This window comes from Neophocaena asiaeorientalis, unplaced genomic scaffold (genome assembly GCF_003031525.2).
Source record: "Neophocaena asiaeorientalis asiaeorientalis breed wild unplaced genomic scaffold, Neophocaena_asiaeorientalis_V1.1 scaffold303, whole genome shotgun sequence".
Taxonomy (NCBI): domain Eukaryota; kingdom Metazoa; phylum Chordata; class Mammalia; order Artiodactyla; family Phocoenidae; genus Neophocaena; species Neophocaena asiaeorientalis.
This window is the reverse complement of record NW_020174420.1, coordinates 2,807,428-2,826,699: the sequence shown is the minus strand read 5'-3', so window position 1 is coordinate 2,826,699 and position 19,272 is coordinate 2,807,428. Positions and strand designations below refer to the sequence as shown.

The 19,272-nt window shown below is 42.7% G+C and overlaps 1 protein-coding gene across 4 annotated transcripts in view; it reads left to right on the top strand.

The window, feature by feature from the left end:
- Positions 1 to 19,272, top strand: part of ANXA4 (annexin A4) — a 70,576-nt gene that overhangs the window by 32,734 nt on the left and 18,570 nt on the right. For all 4 annotated transcript variants that reach the window (XM_024756419.1, XM_024756416.1, XM_024756418.1 and 1 more), the window contains exons 3-8: positions 1,574 to 1,661; positions 6,242 to 6,336; positions 12,870 to 12,983; positions 13,815 to 13,905; positions 15,501 to 15,580; positions 16,688 to 16,744. In XM_024756419.1, coding sequence (XP_024612187.1) covers positions 1,574 to 1,661; positions 6,242 to 6,336; positions 12,870 to 12,983; positions 13,815 to 13,905; positions 15,501 to 15,580; positions 16,688 to 16,744 — 525 coding nt within the window. The remainder of the gene's footprint in view (positions 1 to 1,573; positions 1,662 to 6,241; positions 6,337 to 12,869; positions 12,984 to 13,814; positions 13,906 to 15,500; positions 15,581 to 16,687; positions 16,745 to 19,272) is intronic.

Here is a 19,272-nt window from a genome sequence, read left to right as displayed (position 1 = left end):
GTTTTTAAAGTTTTTATTATGGAAAAAGGTAAACACATACAAAAGTAGACCAAATATTAAAAAGAACCCCTTTGTACTTATTATTAACTCATGGTCAGTAACTATTATATTACATAATAATAACTCAGTAATTATTAACTCATGGTCAGCCTTGTTTCTTCTTTACCTCCACTTACTTCCCCCAACCGGTTATTTTGAAGCAAATTCTAGACATCTTATCCTCTCATCTATAAACTCTTTCAGTGTGTATAAGATTCAAACTCTTAAAAAAGTAAAATATAACCACAATACCATTATCATACCTAAAACCGTTAACACTAGTTGCTTAATGGCATCAAATATCAAGTCAGTGTTCAATGTCCAACTGTCTCATAAATGTCATTTTTTTTTAGTGTTTGATTCAGGATCCCAATAAGTTCGTCCATTATGATTATTGATGTGCATTTTTAATCTCTTTTAAGCTATATTTACCCTCCATCTCTCTCTCTCTCTCTTTTTTAAAAGAAATTATTTAATTTAATTTATTTATTTTTGGCTGCGTTGGGTCTTCATTGCTGCGTGCGGGCTTTCTCTAGTTGCGGCGAGCGGGGGCTACTCTTCGTTGCGGTGCGTGGGCTTCTTATTGCAGTGGCTTCTCTTGTTGCAGAGCACGGGCTCTAGGTGCGTGGGCTTCAGTAGTTGTGGCACGTGCGCTCAGTAGTTGTGGCTCGTGGGCTCCAGAGCACAGGCTCAGTAGTTGTGGCGCACGGGCTTAGTTGCTCCACGGCATGTAGGATCTTCCCGGACCAGGACTGGAACCCGTGTCCCCTGCATTGGCAGGCGGATTCTTAACCACTGCGCCACCAGGGAAGTCCCTCCATCTCTCTCTTTTCTAATTCTCCTTGCAGTTTATTTGTTGAAGAAACTAGATCGTTCATCAAGTAGTGTTTCTCACAGTCTGGATTGTGCTGATTACAGCCCTGTGGGGTGGGTTAACATTTTCCTCTTTCCTCTTTCTCCTATTTACCATAAATTGGTATTTGGCCTTAGAGGCTTGATTGAATTCAGGTTTGATTTTCCCCTTTCAGGGGAGACAAGATTACTTTGTAGGTAACGGTGTAACTTATCTTACCACTCCCCAGCTTGCCCACCAACTCAAGCCACACTGGCCTCTGTCCCACTCCTCCCCCAGAAGTCAGCTCCAGCCTCAGTGCCTTTGTCTCAGCTGTTTCCTCTACCTATAACACTTTCCCCTGATCTTCGCACAGTCAGCTGTTTCCTGTCACTCAGACCTCAGCCTGAATGTCACTCCTCAGAGCAGCCCCTCCAGGACCTCTCTGTCTGCCCTGTAGCCCTTCTCACCACCGGCCGCCTGGTGGAATATTTGTTTGTTGGCTCGTTTACTGTCTGCTTCCTGCTGAACTTGAACATCAGCTCCAGGGGAGCAAGAGCCTCATCTCCCACAGTCACTGCCGTGTCCCAACACCTGGAAGAGTGTCTGGCCCATGCTGGGTACTCAGCAAACTTGCTGTGTGAGATGGCGCCATGCTGGTGAGAAGTGCCTCTCAGTCACCATCTTTCTCTGTGCACTCAGGCAGCCAAGGGAGGCACCGTCAAAGCTGCTTCAGGCTTCAGTGCCACTGAAGATGCCCAGACCCTGAGGAAGGCCATGAAAGGTCTCGGTAAGTGTCCCGCTGGAGGTAAACACCCCTCATGTGCTGTGCATGACAGAGTCACCCAGAGGGTGTTGTGTCCACAGGCAACTGTGAGTACGTCTCAGGCTAAGAAAACACAATGGGAACAAGTTGACTTTTCAAGGCAAACTAGACGGGAGGGTTTTTTACTAAGAGTTTTAAATGTTATGAACTCATTCTGGACTTCCCTGATAATTTAACTCTGTTTTACATTCCGGTATTATGAATCTATATATCAAATTTGAGAAATGTATTTGTTTTCCAGTTAACCCATGTATGCATGTCATGCCAGAAGGTTTACAAAGCACTTTGACAAACATTATTGGAACGAATACGTGCGATAATCCTGTGATGTAGTGAAAGCAGCTGGTCCTATTTTCGCCCCATTTTACAGATGTGAAACTGAGACTCAGAGAAGTAACATAGGAGGGCACAGAGTAAGTGGAACTGAGTCATGAGTCACACTCAGCAGAGCCTGCCAGCTCTAAGTCCATGTTCTTTCCCTTGAGTCAGCCCCCCGCCTGTTGCTGCTGTAATACGCACAGCTAGGCCAGTACCCCGTGTAGCATGTGGGATTTTAGGTGAGAAGGCTGTGCGTACGTGACCAGAAGGGCTTGTCTTCCAGTGCACCACCCTCTGGTAGCTCCCGTGGGCAAAGGCCTCCCACTGGGTGGGCACAGCCATGCCCGGGCACTGCAGGCTATGCTGACCTAGACCCTGCCTCCAAACTTGCCTGAGTGGACATTTGGCCAGAGAAGTGCTCTCTTTCATAGCTGCTATTTAGAACCTCCTCCAGATTTGGATAAAAACGTTTGACCATAAGGCGTTATTTCCCAGGTTTTCTATCCAAGAAGAATTCATCTTAGCCCCAGTGCTACTAACAGGAACAATAACAGTATTAGTGAGCATTTATTAAGCTCTACTGTGTGTCAGGCACAATGTGTTACATAGATTATGTTCTAATTCTGACAGCAACTTGTTTAACTCATGAGAAAGTTGAGGTTTAGGGAGATGAGCTAACTTGCCCGAGGTGTCTGGGGTTGTACGTGTCAAGATTCTAGGCAATTCCAGGCAGTCCGACTCCAGAGCCGGAGCTTAAGCCACTGTGCTGTGCTGCTGCCCACCTCTGAACAGGACATTACCCTGAATCTATCATTTTCCCTTTTTATAAATAAAATGGAAAAGGGACTCGGCCCACCCTTTTTTTCAGGTGTATCCTAATTCTTTGGTGGCTAGCAAGAACACCATAATTCAGAACGTAGACCACATGGCATTCGGAATTCTCAGAGTCGGGAGGCATTGGATACAACAAACCATTTTTGGTGCTCGCTGTGTGGGCCAGTGAAGGTTAGAGGAGACAAGGACTATAAACCTAGTCCTGTGGTTCAATCGTCCATGGATGCTAGGCAGCCAAGGCATGTGCAGAAACATGATCGGTTCATAATATGATAGCGACGGGAGGGGCACAAGTAAGATCCCATTAGGAGTCAGAGAGGTCACATGTCATTTGAGAGCATCAGGCAAAACTTCTTGGAGGACGTAGAAATTGAGATGGGCCTTGGGAGATGAGTTAAATTTATTCAGTTAGTAAATAAATAGATAAGAGAGAATGGGTTTCAGGTGAACGGAACAGCGTGAGCAAAGGCATGGGATGAGTGTGAGCATTGCCCTGTTTTGCATTTTAGTGGAGGCACTTAGCTGCAGGCCATGGAAATACATGGCTTGCAGCAGGATGTACTTACAATGCAGGAGTTGACTTTTTAGGTGACTTCTGGGAAGGCGGGTACCATGGGGTGGGTCCTGAGGATGCTACTGACATGGGAGGATGACCCAGAGGCATTGTCCAGGAAACAACAAATGCCAGAATCAGGATGCTAGATGGAGGGGGTTAGGGAGACATAAGCCCATAGACTGGTAATGAAGGAGGTCAGGAGAAAGGAGTGCAGTGTAGTTGGGTCAAGTACAGGAATTCAGGAGCTAAGTCTCTGGATTTGGCTGCCTGTAACTTTTTATGTGGATATTTACAATAGTGAATGGGGTATGGTGGAGAGTCCCAAATGCCAGACAGCAGTGCAGATAGTAAATCCAGCAAATGGTGGGGAGCCAATGTGTATCCTGAGCAGGGGAGGGACACTGTGAGAGTTTGTCGTTTTAGGAAAATGAATCTAGCAAGACGTTGGAAAGACCAATTAGGAAGTGAGGCTACTACTTAGCAGACTTTAAGTTGTCTAAGAAGAAACCCTGAACTGGAGTGGTTGTCATAGGAATTAAAAAGAGGGGACAGATACAAAAAGGGTTTTAGAGCTAGATTTTGCATGACTTGACAGGAAATCTGAATGTGAAGGAAGAGAGCGGGTAAAATAATCAAAGCTGTTTTGAGGGTTCAAGCCTGACAGACCAGAAGAGTGGTGGTGCCTTTCACAGAAACTGGTTAAAAAAGCAAAAGGCAATGAACCTTCTCCCACCAGCTGAGAGTTCTCCTGGAAAAAGGATGGTTGTACCTATTACCCTCTTTCTTTTTTTTTTTCCCCCCGAGAGAACAGAGTAGGTCACTAAGTTATGTAAACTTAAAACTTTATAGTGGGCTTCCCTGATGGCGCAGCGGCTGGGAGTCCGCCTGCCAATGTGGGGGACACGGGTTTGAGCCCTGGTCTGGGAAGATCCCACATGCCGCAGAGCAACTAAGCCGGCGAGCCACAACTACCGAGCCCACGTGCCATAACTGCTGAAGCCCGTGCACCTAGAGCCCATGCTCCGTAACAAGAGAAGCCACTGCAGTGAGAAGCCCATGCACCGCAACAAAGAGTAGCCCCTGCTTGCCACAACTAGAGAAAGCCCGTACACAGCAACAAAGACCCAATGCAGCCATAAATAAAAATACCCCAAAAAACAAAAAAAACCTATATAGCTTCCTCCGTACACCTCACATTTTTCTAGATCTCTAATTTTGCAAAGAATAACTCGTAAATCTATACATTTTTTGATTTCTTCCTGAAATATTTCAATAGACTCTCCTGTAACTCATCACATCTTCCCATACAGTATATGGGAAGATGGAAAACTCACCCAGCATACATGAACATCCAGCTGTGAAAGTCGCCTGTAAAAGCTGCTGCAAGAAACAGGCAAACAAAATTTAAGACATTTTAAATTTGTAATTCAGGGACTTCCCTCATGGTCCAGTGGTTAAGAATCTGCCTTCCAATTCAGGGGATGCAGGTTCGATCCCTGGTCGGGGAACTAAGATCCCACATGCTGCTGGACAAATTAGCCCACGTGCCGCAACTACTGAGCCCATGTGCTCTAGAGCCCGCACACCACAACTAGAGAGAAGCCCGTGCACCACAATGAAGAGCTCTCGCACCACAACAGTAGATCCCACATGCCTCAACAAAGATCCTGCATGCCACAGCTAAGACCCGACACAGCCAAATAAATTTTTTAAAAACAGCAAAGATAAATCTTTTAAAAATATTTTTTAAAAACTGTAATTCATAGTGAAAAGTTTTGGTAGGATATTGCATCATGGGAATTCATGGGCAGTTATAAAAAGTTTCCTGATCAGAGATCAGGAAAGAGAGCTTAGAAAAGAAAAACACAAATACAGATCTTAAAACGCAGTGGATACAATGAGCAGCCAATTTAAACCCTGTGAAGTGCCAAATCATGAATTAAAAGACAGGTTTGAACTGTTTTGAAACTCAGAGGAGACGATAAAGAGATAAAAGTGAGGAGAGAAAGGCAAGAACATAGAAGATAAATATGGGCGATCCAAAGAGGGAAAGTACTATGATCACTCACATTCATAGATAAGGAAACTAATGCTCAGAGAAGTTAACTCTTTTGTTTAGTGGCACATATATACAATGGAATATTACTCACCCATAAAAAGAAACGAAATTGGGTTATTTGTAGTGAGGTGGATGGACCTAGAGTCTGTCATACAGAGTGAAGTCAGAAAGAGAAAAACAAATACCGTATGCTAACACATATATATGGAATCTTAAAAAAAAAATGGTTCTGAAGAACCTAGGGGCAGGACAGAAATGAAGACGCAGATATAGAGAATAGACCTGAGGACATGGGGAGGAGGAAGGGTAAGCTGGGATGAAGTGAGAGAGTGGCATGGACATATATACACTACCAAACGTAAAATAGATAGCTAGCGGGAAGAAGCTGCATAGCACAGGGAGATCAGCTCGGTGCTTTGTGACCACCTAGAGGGGTGGGATAGGGAGGGTGGGAGGGAGGCTCAAGAGGGAGGGGATATGGGGATGTATGTATATGTATAGCTGATTCACTTTGTTATACGGCAGAAACTAACACACCATTGTAAAGCAACTATACTCCAATAAAGATGTTAAAAAAAAAATAGCTAATGAAAGGAGAGACCGAGACTCTAATCTAGTGTCTGTTTTCCCACCAAAATAGACAAACCCTCTGAACAAGAACTTCTTTTGTTAGAAAGCTCTCTGCGTGTGTTTGGGTTACACCAGTGTTCGCAGAGGAACCCATTGTCTCATTCCTCTCTCAAATCACACTCACTCCCTGTCTCCGCTCCTCACCAGGCACAGACGAAGACGCCATCATCAACGTCCTGGCCTATCGCAACACGGCCCAGCGCCAGGAAATCAGGACGGCCTACAAGACCACCATCGGCAGGGTAGGTGGCAGCTCTCTGGCTTGACAAGGGACCTGTCAGCAGTAAGGGAGCAGGGGCCCCTTCCTTCTTGAATCCTGAAGTAGTGGCCCTTGGTTTTTAAAAGATGGATCCTTTGCCTTGTGTAAAGATGTTCTTGGAAAAAACATAAAAACAAACAAAAAACACTTTCAACACGTTGAAGAGTTCCTCCACTGTCCATAGCCAGAAGTGATTTCAGGGAGCTCTTGATTCACAAAATTCAAGGCTAAGTTTAGTCTCTTCCCCCACAAGTCCTTTCAGGGACTTGGCTGCGGAATGGACTCAGCCCCCTACCCTTTGGAGCACTGGGCAGGGCACAGATTTCAGTGTTGCTTCCCTTGGCCTTTCCTTTAGGCCACTTGCGAATGAAGATCCTCCAAACTGACTAAAATGTTTAAATCCAGTTTGTTCTAAATAGGCTCTCCGAGGATTTAGGGTCTATCCAACTCTTCTACATAAACCCATTTGTTGTATATATTCATTCCTTTGAATGATCCTTAATTGAGAGCCACCCCCTCCAGTTCTAGAATGGGGCTCTGTGTGTGTGTGTGTGTGTGTGTGTGTGTGCGTGTATGTATTTTAGTGGCTTATGCATTCAAAGGCGGTTCACTCACCATGTTTTCCCCTTCCTTTTTGAATTCTACACCCCTGAGCAACCCTGTATCAGTCTCGTTTCCAACAGCTCACTTACCAGGGTCATTCACCCAATCTTTCCACATCACTGGAAGCCCATCTGTGTGATTAGAGAATCTTTTTATGGAGGTAATGTTATCAATGAGTGTTTCCAGGTCTCAGAGTGCTGTTAACTCCATGGTAAGTATTTCTATTCTTGGATATTTTTATAAAAGCTAGTCAGACGGGCTGCCTCTCAAAGGCAGGCATTAAGCTGCTGGGTGGGGCACGGCTGGCTCAGCTCTTCCCGGGAGCATCTACATGCAAACCTTGGCTGGGCACCAATGGGATTCCTCCCTCAGATTGCTCAGAGTACCTTCTGGGCATTTTAAGCTCTTCTCCATCCCCAAAGAAATTTAATGAACATGCATGAGATGTGTGAGCTAGAGATAAAGTGTTGCCACACATTTGGGGTTGATTATTCAGCTTTAGAACTAAGCTGATCTGACAGCAGTTTGTTTAGATGACCAACCTTAATGGAGTGACTGAACGCTAACTTATTTGTTCATTCATCTATTTGATACATGTGGATGTAACATAAAAATATGCACAATAGATTGAAATATAGTGTTGCAGACTCAGGTTTGTGAGAATCTGAGATTGGAACTTGAAACCAAATCAACTCCCTATCGGTTGATCTTAAGCAGGTTCTTAAATTCTCTGACCTGTTCTAGGAGGAAATGTGACTAACTGTCTTTAGGAATTAGTCCTTTGGACTCCCTCTTGTGAGAACACCAGAATCACAATTAGCTGCTGGACAGTCATCGACAGGAAGACACTGGAACTCACCAAAAGAAATACCCCACATCCAAAGACAAAGGAGACGTCACAATGAAACGGTAGGAGGGGCGCAATCACAGTAAAATCAAAGCCCATAACTGCTGGGGGTGACTCACCGACTGGAGAACACTTATACCACAGAAGTCCACCCACTGGAGTGAAGGTTCTGAGCCCCACATCACGCTTCCCAACCTGGGGGTCCGGCAACGGGAGGAGGAATTCCTAGAGAATCAGACTTTGAAGCCTAGTGGGAATTGATTGCAGGACTTCAGCAGGACTGGGGGAAACAGAGTCTCATTGGAGGGTCTCCTGCAGAGGCCAGGGGTGGCTGTGGCTCACCGTGCAGACAAGGACACTGGCAGCAGAAGTTCTTGGAAGTACTCTCTGGCATGAGCCCTCCCAGAGTCCGCCAGTATAATAGATCAGATAGATTTAATTGATATTTATAGGACATTCCATCCCAAAACAGCAGATTACACTTTCTTCTCAAGTGCGCATGGAACATTCTCCAGATTAGATCACATCTTGGGTCACAAATCAAGCCTCAGTAAATTTAAGAAAATTGAAATAATATCAAGCATCTTTTCTGACCACAGTGCTATGAGAATAGAAATGAATTACATGGAAAAAAACGTAAAAAACACAAACACATGGAGGCTGAACAATACAATACTAAATAACCAAGAAATCACTGAAGAAATCAAAGAGGCAATCAAAAACTACCTAGAGACAGGGCTTCCCTGGTGGCACAGTGGTTGAGAGTCCGCCTGCTGGTGCAGGGGACAGGGGTTCGTGCCCCGGTCCAGGAGGATCCCACATAACACGGAGCAGCTGGGCCCGTGAGCCACAGCCACTGAGCCTGCGCGTCTGGAGCCTGTGCTCCGCAATGGGAGAGGCCGCAACAGTGAGAGGCCCATGTACCACAAAACAAAACAAAAAAAAGAAACCTTAAAGAACACACACATGCACACCACACACAAGTATTACACTAATAAAGAAATTTGGCAGATTTTCAGAGTGCAACATCAACACTCAAACATCAGTTCTTTAAAAAAAAAAATACCTAGAGACAAATGACCATGAACACACGACGATCCAAAACCTATGGGATGCAGCAAAAGCAGTTCTAAGAGGGAAGTTTATAGCAATACAATCTTACCTCAAGAAACAAGAAGAATCTCAAATAAACAATCTAACCTTACACCTAAGGGAACTAGAGAAAGAAGAACAAACAAAACCCAAAGTTAGCAGAAGGAAAGAAGTCATAAAGATCAGAGCAGAAAAAGATGATACAGAAACAAAGAAAACAATAGCAAAGATCAATAAAAGTAAACGCTGGTTCTTTGAGAAGATAAACAAAACTGATAAACCATTAGCCAGACTCATCAAGAAAGAAAGGGAGAAGACTCAAATCAATTAAATTAGAAATTAAAAAGGAGAAGTTACAGCAAACACCGCAGAAATACAACGCATCCTAAGAGACTACTGCAAGTAACTCTATGCCAATAAAATGGACAACCTGGAAGAAATGGACAAATTCTTAGAAATGTATAACCTTCCAAGACTGAACCAGGAAGAAATAGAAAATATGAACAGACCAATCACAAACACTGAAACTGAAACTGTGATTAAAAATCTTCCAACTACAAAATTCAACACCTATTTCTGATAAAAACTCTCCAGAAAGTGGGCATAGAGGGAACCTACCTCAACATAATAAAGGCCATATACGACAAACCCACAGCAAACATCATTCTCAATGGTGAAAAACTGAAAGCATGTCCACTAAGATCAGGAATGAGACAAGGATGTCCACTCTCCCCACTATTATTCAACATAGTTTTGGAAGTCCTAGCCACGGCAATCAGAGAAGAAAAAGAAATAAAAGGAATACCAATTGGAAAAGAAGAAGTAAAAAAGTCACTGTTTGCAGATGACAGCATACTGTACATAGAGAATCCTAAAAATGCCACCAGAAAGCTACTAGAGCTAATCAATGATTTGGTAAAGTTGCAGGATACAATATTAATGCATAGAAATCTCTTGCATTCCTTTACACTAATGGTGAAAAATCTGAAAGGGAAATTAAGGAAACACTCCCATTTACCATTGCAACAAAAAAAATAAAATACCTAGGAATAAACCTACCTAGGGAGACAAAAGACCTGTATGCAGAAAACTATAAGATGCTGATGAAAGAAATTAAAGATGATACCAACAGATAGAGAGATATACCATGTTCTTGGATTGGAAGAAACCATGTTGTTAAAATGACTATACTACCCAAAGCAATCTACAGATTCAGTGCAATCCCTATCAAATTACCAATGGGATTTTTTACAGAACTAGAACAAATAATCTTAAAATTTGTTTGTAGACACAAAAGACCCCAAATAGCCAAAGCAGTCTTGAGGGAAAAAAACGGAACTGGAGGAATCAGACTCCCTGACCTCAGACTATAGTACAAAGCTACAGTAATCAAGACAATACGGTACTGGCACAAAAACAGAAACACAGATCAATGGAACAAGATAGAATGCCCAGAGAAAACCCACACACCTATGGTCAACTAATCTATAACAAAGGAGGCAAAGATATACAATGGAGAAAAGATAGTCTCTTCAATAATTGGTGCTGGGAAAACTGGACAGCTACATGTAAAAGAATGAAATTAGAACACTCCCTCTCACCATACACAAAAATAAACTCAAAATGGATTACAGACCTAAATGTAAGACTGGACACTTTAAAACTCTTAGAGGAAAACATAGGAAGAACACTCTTTGACATAAATCACAGCAAGATCTTTTTTCATCCACCTCCTAGAGTAATGGAAATAAAAACAAAAATAAACAAATGGGACCAAATGAAACGTCAAAGCTTTTGCACAGCAAAGGAAACCATAAACAAGACCAAAAGATAACCCTCAGAACGGGAGAAAATATGTGCAAACGAATCAACAGACAAAGGATGAATCTCCAAAATATACAAACAGCTCATGCAGCTCAATATTAAAGAAACAAACAACCCAATCCAAAAATGGGCAGTAGATCTAAATAGACATTTCTCCAAAGAAGACATACAGATAGCTAAGAAGCACATGAAAAGCTGTTCAACATCACTAATTATTAGAGAAATGCAAATCAAAACTACAATGAGGTATCACCTGACACCAGTTAGAATGGGCATCATCAGAAAATCTACAAACAACAAATGCTGGAGAGGGTGTGGAGAAAAGGGAACCCTCTTGCACTGTTGGTGGGAATGTAAATTGATACAGCCACTATGGAGAACAGTATGGAGGTTCCTTAAAAGACTAAAAATAGAATTACCATATGACCCAGCAATCCCACTACTGGGCATATACCCAGAGAAAACCATGATTCAGAAAGACACATGCACCCCAATGTTCATCGCAGCACTATTTACAATAGCCAGGTCATGGAAGCAACCTAAATGCCTATCGACAGATGAATGGTTAAAGAAGATGTGGTACATATATCCAATGGAATGTTAATCAGCCATTAAAAGGAACGAAACTGGGTCATTTGTAGAGACGTGGATGGATCTAGAGACTGTCGTACAGAGTGAAGTAAGTCAGAAAGAAAAAACAAATATCGTATATTAACGCATGTATGTGGAACCTAGAAAAATGGTACAGATGAACCGGTTTGCAGAGTAGAATTTGAGACACAGATGTAGAGAAGAAACGTATGGACACCAATGGGGGAAAACCGTGGGGGGTTGGGGATGGTGGTGTGCTGAATTGGGCGATTGGGATTGACATGTATACACTGATGTGTATAAAATTGATGACTAATAACCTGCTGTATAAAAAAAGAAAAATGCGGTTGATATAATTCCATTTTTGTGGGTTAAAGAAATGTCTAGTAAAAACTCATGGAGCTGTTTACACACACACAAAAAAAGGAATTGGTCCTTTGTCCAAATAATTGCATTTCTTTCTAATCATTGAGCGTTAAGAAATAATCATGAATGATCACAAGGATGCAGCTAAATGCCTGTTTAGAAGAATAGTAGAAAAATAGAATGGGGGTCTTATTAAAGAAATTATATTGCCTCTACATATGGAAATTTCTGCAGCTGTTAAAAATGTTGTAGGTAAATATTGACTTGGAAATACATTCAGGTTATATTGTTAAGTGAGTGAAAACACTGATGTTGGAACCCCTTTACACTCTTAAATTATTGAGGACCTTTCTGTTTTTGTGGGTTACATCTATTGATGTTAACCATTTTAAAAATTAAAAGTTAATTTAAATTAAGGACATTTAAAAATAGGTATTTGTTAACTTATTTAAAAAACTATAAAAACATATTACATGTTAACATAAATAACGATTTAGGAAAAAATAGCTTTATATTCCAAAAGAGAAAAAATTAGTGAGAAGATTGGCATTCTTTTAATATTTTGCAAATCTCTTTAATGTCTGCTTAATGGAATACCCTGGATTCTCATATCTGCTTCTGCTTTCAACTTGTTGCGATATGTGGTTTTGTTTGAAGTAGGAAGGAAATCTGGTCTTGTACAGATAGGTAGTTGGGAAAGGGAGGAATATTTTATTTTATTATTATTATTATTTTTTTTTGCAGTACGCGGGCCTCTCACTGTTGTGGCCTCTCCCGTCGCGGAGCACAGGCTCCGGACGCACAGGCCCAGCGGCCATGGCTCACGGGCCCAGCTGCTCCGCGGCATGTGGGATCCTCCCGGACCGGGGCACGAACCCGTATCCCCTGCATCGGCAGGCGGACTCTCAACCACTGCGCCACTAGGGAAGCCCGGGAGGAGTATTTTAATAGCCTTTTCGCATAACTGTAGGTCTGTAGACGTACCGAGTAGCCTTTGGAAAGCTTCCCTGGACAACTGTGGGAGGATGAGAGTGTAAAGTCAGATCCCAGCGTCTTAGTGTTATTACGAAGATGGTTTTGTGCACACCAGCCCCTGAAAGGGTCTTGGAGCCCCCAGCCGTCCCTGGACCCCACTGAGGGTGGCTGGTTTCTGTTACTGTAGCAGTTAAGCAGCGTGCTTTCTTGTGTCCCAGGACCTGATGGACGACTTGAAGTCAGAACTGAGTGGCAACTTCGAGCAGGTGATCTTGGGGATGATGACGCCCACGGTGCTGTATGACGTGCAGGAGCTGCGAAAGGCCTTGAAGGTTCGTGGTCCTCCCCTCCTGCTCTCGGTGCTGTTTGTGTAAATGCTGGCTGCTGGCGGGCTTTCTCAAGAAACAGTGATAGAGGCCTCCTGAGAGTGGGGAGGAGGAGATATAGGAGAAAGATTTTCCTGCATTTACGACAACTTGAAAACATGACATTGCATTCTAGCCACTGTAATTTAAAAGTTGTCTCTCCAGAAGTTAAGGAATCATTTGTTCTTTCCTGTGGCTCACTGGGGACTGATTAAACTTGTGCTTTTGGTGCAGCTCCAGAAGCTTTCTTGCTGTATTAGCTACTTTTGAGATATGAAACTTCTGACTGACATCTTGGGGGCCTCTCGGTCTGCTCAGAACTGGTAAAGTGTTCTCAGCTGGATGCTGGATCCACTGTGCCCTACCCCAGGGTCTGCCGATTGTTAATGACCAAGTATGAAATTCAAATACAACTACCCTCCTCCACCATGTCAATAAATACTCAGCCTCGTGGAAGGTTCTGGGCTAGACTCTGGAAAAACAAAGAGATAACAGCCTTTGCCAGAAGATTCTGCCCTGCAAGGGAAAAGTACAGGGGAGGGCAAGGAAAGACAGCCCCCAGAGGGCAGAAACTGTCCCTAACACATAGAAACAGCCTATAAATGTATGTTATGACTAATAATGATTATAGTAAACATGTTGGAATTTTGGTTGGCCAGTGAAGAAGGAGCAAATCCTGTTGCTAGAACTTGGTGAGTTGTTTTTATTCTCTGCAGATTCCTGGTTGTATTCCTCCTGTGTCTGGGACTCAACTTGGTAAACTGACTCATAGCCCTCTCCTCTGGGTTTTGCATTTAGGGCGCAGGCACGGATGAGGGCTGCCTGATTGAGATCCTGGCCTCCCGGATGCCCGAGGAGATCCGGCGCATAAACCAGACCTACCAGCTGCGTATGTAGCATCCTCAGTGGCCCTGGCTGAGGCCCTGTTCTCTGAGACCTAGAGTAACAGCAGGTGGTTACCCACTGAAACACTGACCATGAGGGATCCTCAGTTCCAAGCTCTGCCTTCAGGCAGATCCCTGCCTACACAAATGACTGTTGGCTTTTCAAGACTTCTCAGGTGCACCTGCCACTCTACTTAGGCTACCCAGGGTTTTATTACCCTGAAAGCTGGAAAGGGGTTCCTTATTATCAAGCAGAGAATCAAAGGTGCTTATTCAAAAGTGGTGGTGCCATTGAATCTTAGCATTCCAGGGAATGGCCTGGAGGAGCAGTCTTGCCCAACTTCTTACCTTCAGACTGGACTATAGGTCCTGCAGCCACCTCAGAGGGATAGCCACTTACTCCCCTCTTAAAAATCTCCAGGGGGCTTCCCTGGTGGCGCAGTGGTTGAGAGTCCGCCTGCCGATGCAGGGGACACGGGTTCGTGCCCCGGTCCGGGAAGATCCCACATGCCGCGGAGCGGCTGGGCCCGTGAGCCATGGCCGCTGAGCCTGTGCGTCCGGAGCCTGTGCTCCGCAACGGGAGAGGCCACGACAGGGAGAGGCCCCCGTACCACAAAAAAAAAAAAAAAAAAAATCTCCAGAGAACAATACATCAATACATGCCTTTAAAAGATGCCTACCTTTTTACCCTAAAAATATAATAAAAATGCACAAAGGTTTAGATCACACAGTATTGCTTATATTAGCTTAAAACTTCCAACAGGTTGGCTAAACAAAATATGGTACACACACACAATGTAGTCATCAAAACGCTTATTGAAGGATATTATTAAATTACAATAAGTGGTATGGTGTATGGGTAAGTGAAAAAGACAAATCATAAAATGGGATGCTATGATCCCGTTTTTCAAAGAAAGAAAAAGAATATGTGTATATGGGGGGAAATGAGGAAGGATATTCACCAAAATGTTATCAATGATTATTATTTCTGGGTGATTAGATTCATGATGAGGTTTTCTTTTCCTCCCTTCATTTTACTTAGTTGTTTTTTCCTAAGTTTTCTGTAATAAACACGTACACTTTGGTAGAAAGAAAACAAAACAATAAGAGTTTTTTGGTAAGTGTTCAGATCTGGAGATTCTAAACCTCGGGAGTCTGGTTCTAGCGCTGGCTCCCCATGTCTGCCGAATACAGGACTTCTCCCTATGGACAGTCCCCTGCTTGTCCCCAAACACAGGTTCAGAAACCCCACTCTGTTTGCCTTTCCACGGGCCGTTTAGCTGCTTCTCTGCGTCACTGCAAACCATGTTCGGGACAAACCCCTGGACGGTAGGAACCACAGAGTGGGGATCACAGCCCGGCCTTCTCAACTGCCCAATTCAAGAAAAAAGGGCATCTCATTTCCCCTCTAATGACAAGCTAAACTTATCTTGACCATTTTACCAGAGTTTAGTTTTTGGAAAACTGTGTGTGGGCTGAAAAACCTCACGAGGAGCTGCTTCAGTAGACAGGTCCTGAAGAGGGTGGAAGGCTCTGGGGTGTGACGCGGTGCCGGGCAGGGTTCTTTACTCTGATGTCGCTGATTTTACTCTCTTGCTAGAATATGGGCGGAGCCTTGAAGATGACATTCGCTCTGACACATCGCTTATGTTCCAGCGCGTGCTGGTGTCTCTGTCCGCTGTGAGTCGCTCCCTCCTTTTGCGGGGGAGGGTTGGGTGTTATTGAGACACTTACTCTCTACCCACTTTTCCAGCCTTTCTCATCTTTTCACCCTCCCAAATGGGCATATTCCCCTGTGTTTTTCTTGGGTCTCTGTTATTTTATCCTCTCTCCTTTAAAGACTCTGGCTAATCATGTAGGCCCATTTGTTCTCATTTATACATACAAGCACCGGATACATGCCAGGTGCTCTATTTTTGTTTGTTTTAAAGTTGTGTTTTGTTTTTTGATGTGGACCATTTTTAAAGTCTTTATTGAATTTGTTACAATATTGCTTCTGTTTTATGTTTCGGTTTTTTTTTTGCGCGTGTGGGATCTTAGCTCCGACCAGGAATCGCACCTGCATTGGAAGGCGAAGTCTTAAGCACTGGACTGCCCCGGAAGTCCCAGGAAGAGTAATGTTATAGGGATATGTTAGACGAATTGAACCGGAGGCGGGGAGCCCAGGCAGGAAGGTTACCTCAGTATTCCAGATACCGTGAAAAAAGCAGGTCTGGGCTAGTGTGGGAGCAGGGGTGCCAGAAAGGAGAGATGGATTTGCAAGGCCTTCCTGGTGAGCTGGTGTTGGTGAGGGATGGGGCACTTTCATGTGATCCTCAAGCCCCCACCGTTGGCCCCAGAGTCTCTTGATTCTCCTGTCTTTCCAGCTCCTGTTTGGCAGAATTGATCAGTGTACATTTGCGAGTTAGGAAGGCATAAGTCAGCAGGGAAGACACAGGAGTGGGGGGAGGGGAGGAAGGAGGAGAGGACTGTCCCAGAGGGAGCAGTCACCAGGCCATATGTGTCCTCCTGCCCCTTCAGCTGGCAGAGATGCCCACACAACATCAGGGAGCCACACCGAGCTTGCCTTCTGATTGGTCAGCTCAGAACTGTGGGAATATCGCAAGCACATTCAAAGACATCTGTCCTCTCTCCCTAAGCTGGACTCAGGACCCCTTCTGTCTAATTACCATGTCCTTGGGTTCCCACACATTCTGTCTTATCAGACCTCCCAAATCTTCATGGATCCTCTCTCAGTCTCTTTGGTTTGTTTTTCTCATGCTCAGGGTTTGTTTTTCTCATCCTCAGGGTGGCAGGGATGAAGGAAATTATCTGGATGATGCTCTCGTGAGACAGGATGCCCAGGTCAGTAGAACTGCAGCTTCTTTCTTCTCTTTTGCCAATAAGACAGACCCTAGTTGGTGGACACTAGTTGTGTCCTAGTTGGTGGACACACATACACACACACACACACACATATATATATATATATATTGTTCACTATTTTTCCTCTAACTAAAAAATTAATCTCTACTGGGACAGTCACAAGAAGATTGTTTTTGGGCACACACACACACACACACACACACACATATATATATATATATATATATATATATATATATATACCCACTCTCACCTTTTTGTGGGTTTACTAGGTGCTAGGCATTGTGTTAACTACTTTACATTTCTTCCTTACAACAAATCTGTGAAGTAGATGTTATTACTTCTGTTTTATAGATTAGGAGACAGATGCACAGATTTAAGTAACTTGTATAACATCACATAGCTGGTGGAATTGTGCTCTTTGAATCCAGGTCTGTTTGATTTTTTTAAAACCATGCAATTCATATTATAAAGCTATAGTAATCAAAGCAGTACGGTATTGGCATTAAAACAGACATATAGATCAATGGAACAGAATACAAAGCTGAGAAATAAACCCATGCATTGATTTATGACAAAGGAACCAAGAATATACAATGGGCAAAAGATAGTCTCTTCGATAAATTTTGTTGGGAAAACTAAACAGCCATAAACAAAAGAATGAAACTGGACCACTACCTTACACCATACACAAAAATTCGCTCAAAATGAATTAAAGACTTGGAAGTAAGACCTGAAACCATAAAGCTTCTAGAAGAAAACATAGGTGATAAGCTACTTGATATGGGTCTTAGCAATAATTATTTTAATCTGACACCAAAGCAAAAGCAACAGAAGCAAAAATAAACAAGTAGGACTACATCAAACTTAAAAGCTTCTGCACAGCAAAAGAAACCATCAACAAAGTGAAAAAGCAACATACTAAATGAGAGAAAATACTTGCAAATCATATATCTAATAAAGGGTTAATATCTAAAATACGTAAAGAATTCGTACAACTCAATAGGAAAAACCCAAACAATGCAATTTTAAAATGGGCAGAAGATCTGAATAGACATTTTTCCAAAGACATACAGATGGCCAACAGACACATGAAAAGATGCTCAACATCACTAGACATCAGGGAAATGCAAATCAAAACCACAGTGAGATATCACCTCACTCCTGTCAGAATGGTTGTCATCAAAAAGACAACATGTAATGAGTGTTGGCGAAGATGTGAAGAAAAGGGAACCCTCATGCACTGTTGGTGGGAATGTAAATTGGTGCAGCCACTATGAAAAACAGTATGGAGTTTCCTCAAAAAATATATAAAAATAGAACTACCTCGTGATCCAGCAATTTCACTTCTGGTATTTACCCCCCAAAAATGAAACCACTCAAAAAGATATACGCACTCCCTTGTTCATTGCAGTATTATTTACAATAGCCAAGATATGGAAGCAACCCAAGTGCCCATCAATAGATGAATGGATAAAGAAATTGTGGTGTATATGTACAATGGAATAATGCTAGTCAGCCATAAAAAAAAGATGAAATCTTACTATTTGCAACAATGTGAATGGAGGGCATTATGCTAAGTGAAATAAGTCAGAAAGAGAAAGACAAATACTGTATGATCTCACCTATATGTGGAATCTAAACAGACAGACAACAACCAAAACCAACCTCACAGATACAGAGAACAGATTGGTGGTTGCCAGAGGCAGGGGTGGAGGTGGGCAAAATGGGTGAAGGGGGGTCAAAAGGTACAGACTTAGTTATAAAATAAGTAAGTCATAAGGATATAATGTACACCACAGCGACTGCAGTTAATAACACTGTATTGCATACTTGAAAGTTCCAAAGAGAAAAAGATCTTAAAAGTTCTCATCATAAGAAAAACAGTTTCGTAACTGTGTATATGGTGCCAGATGATAACTAGACTCATTGTGATCATTTCTCAATGCATACAAATATCAAATCATTATGTTTTACACTTGAAACTAAAATAATGTTATATGTCAGTTATACCTAAATTTAAAAAAAATACACACAACGAAAACCATGCAGTTCAACAAATACTTGAGAGTTCTTCAAGGAGCACAGTTCTCCTTGGAAGTGACCAGCTGAAAAGGTGCTTCCAAACAAATTTGGGCTGGGAGAAGTTGGAAGGAGTAGAAGCAGTAGAACTCAGAATAGGGTTTTTCTGGATCCTCCAAGTCTTACAAAGAGGCAAGGAATTTAAGAACTCCAGTGAAGGCTTCAGCTCTTCTTCCAAGATAAGACAGTAGGAAAACCTGGTCAACCTTCTCTCTTTAACATATGTCAGCAGTAACGGATATATGCAAACTTTGGGTATTATAGCTGAATTTTGATGTAGGAAAGTAAATGAGTTTGAGATAAAAAGAATTATCAGAACAAGTGGAATTAGCTAGTAATTTATTATCAAAGGCAGAAATTTTAAAGTATAGAGAGGCTATTATCTAAAAGTCCAATTTTATCTGTTCTTGGTATGAAAACTGCAT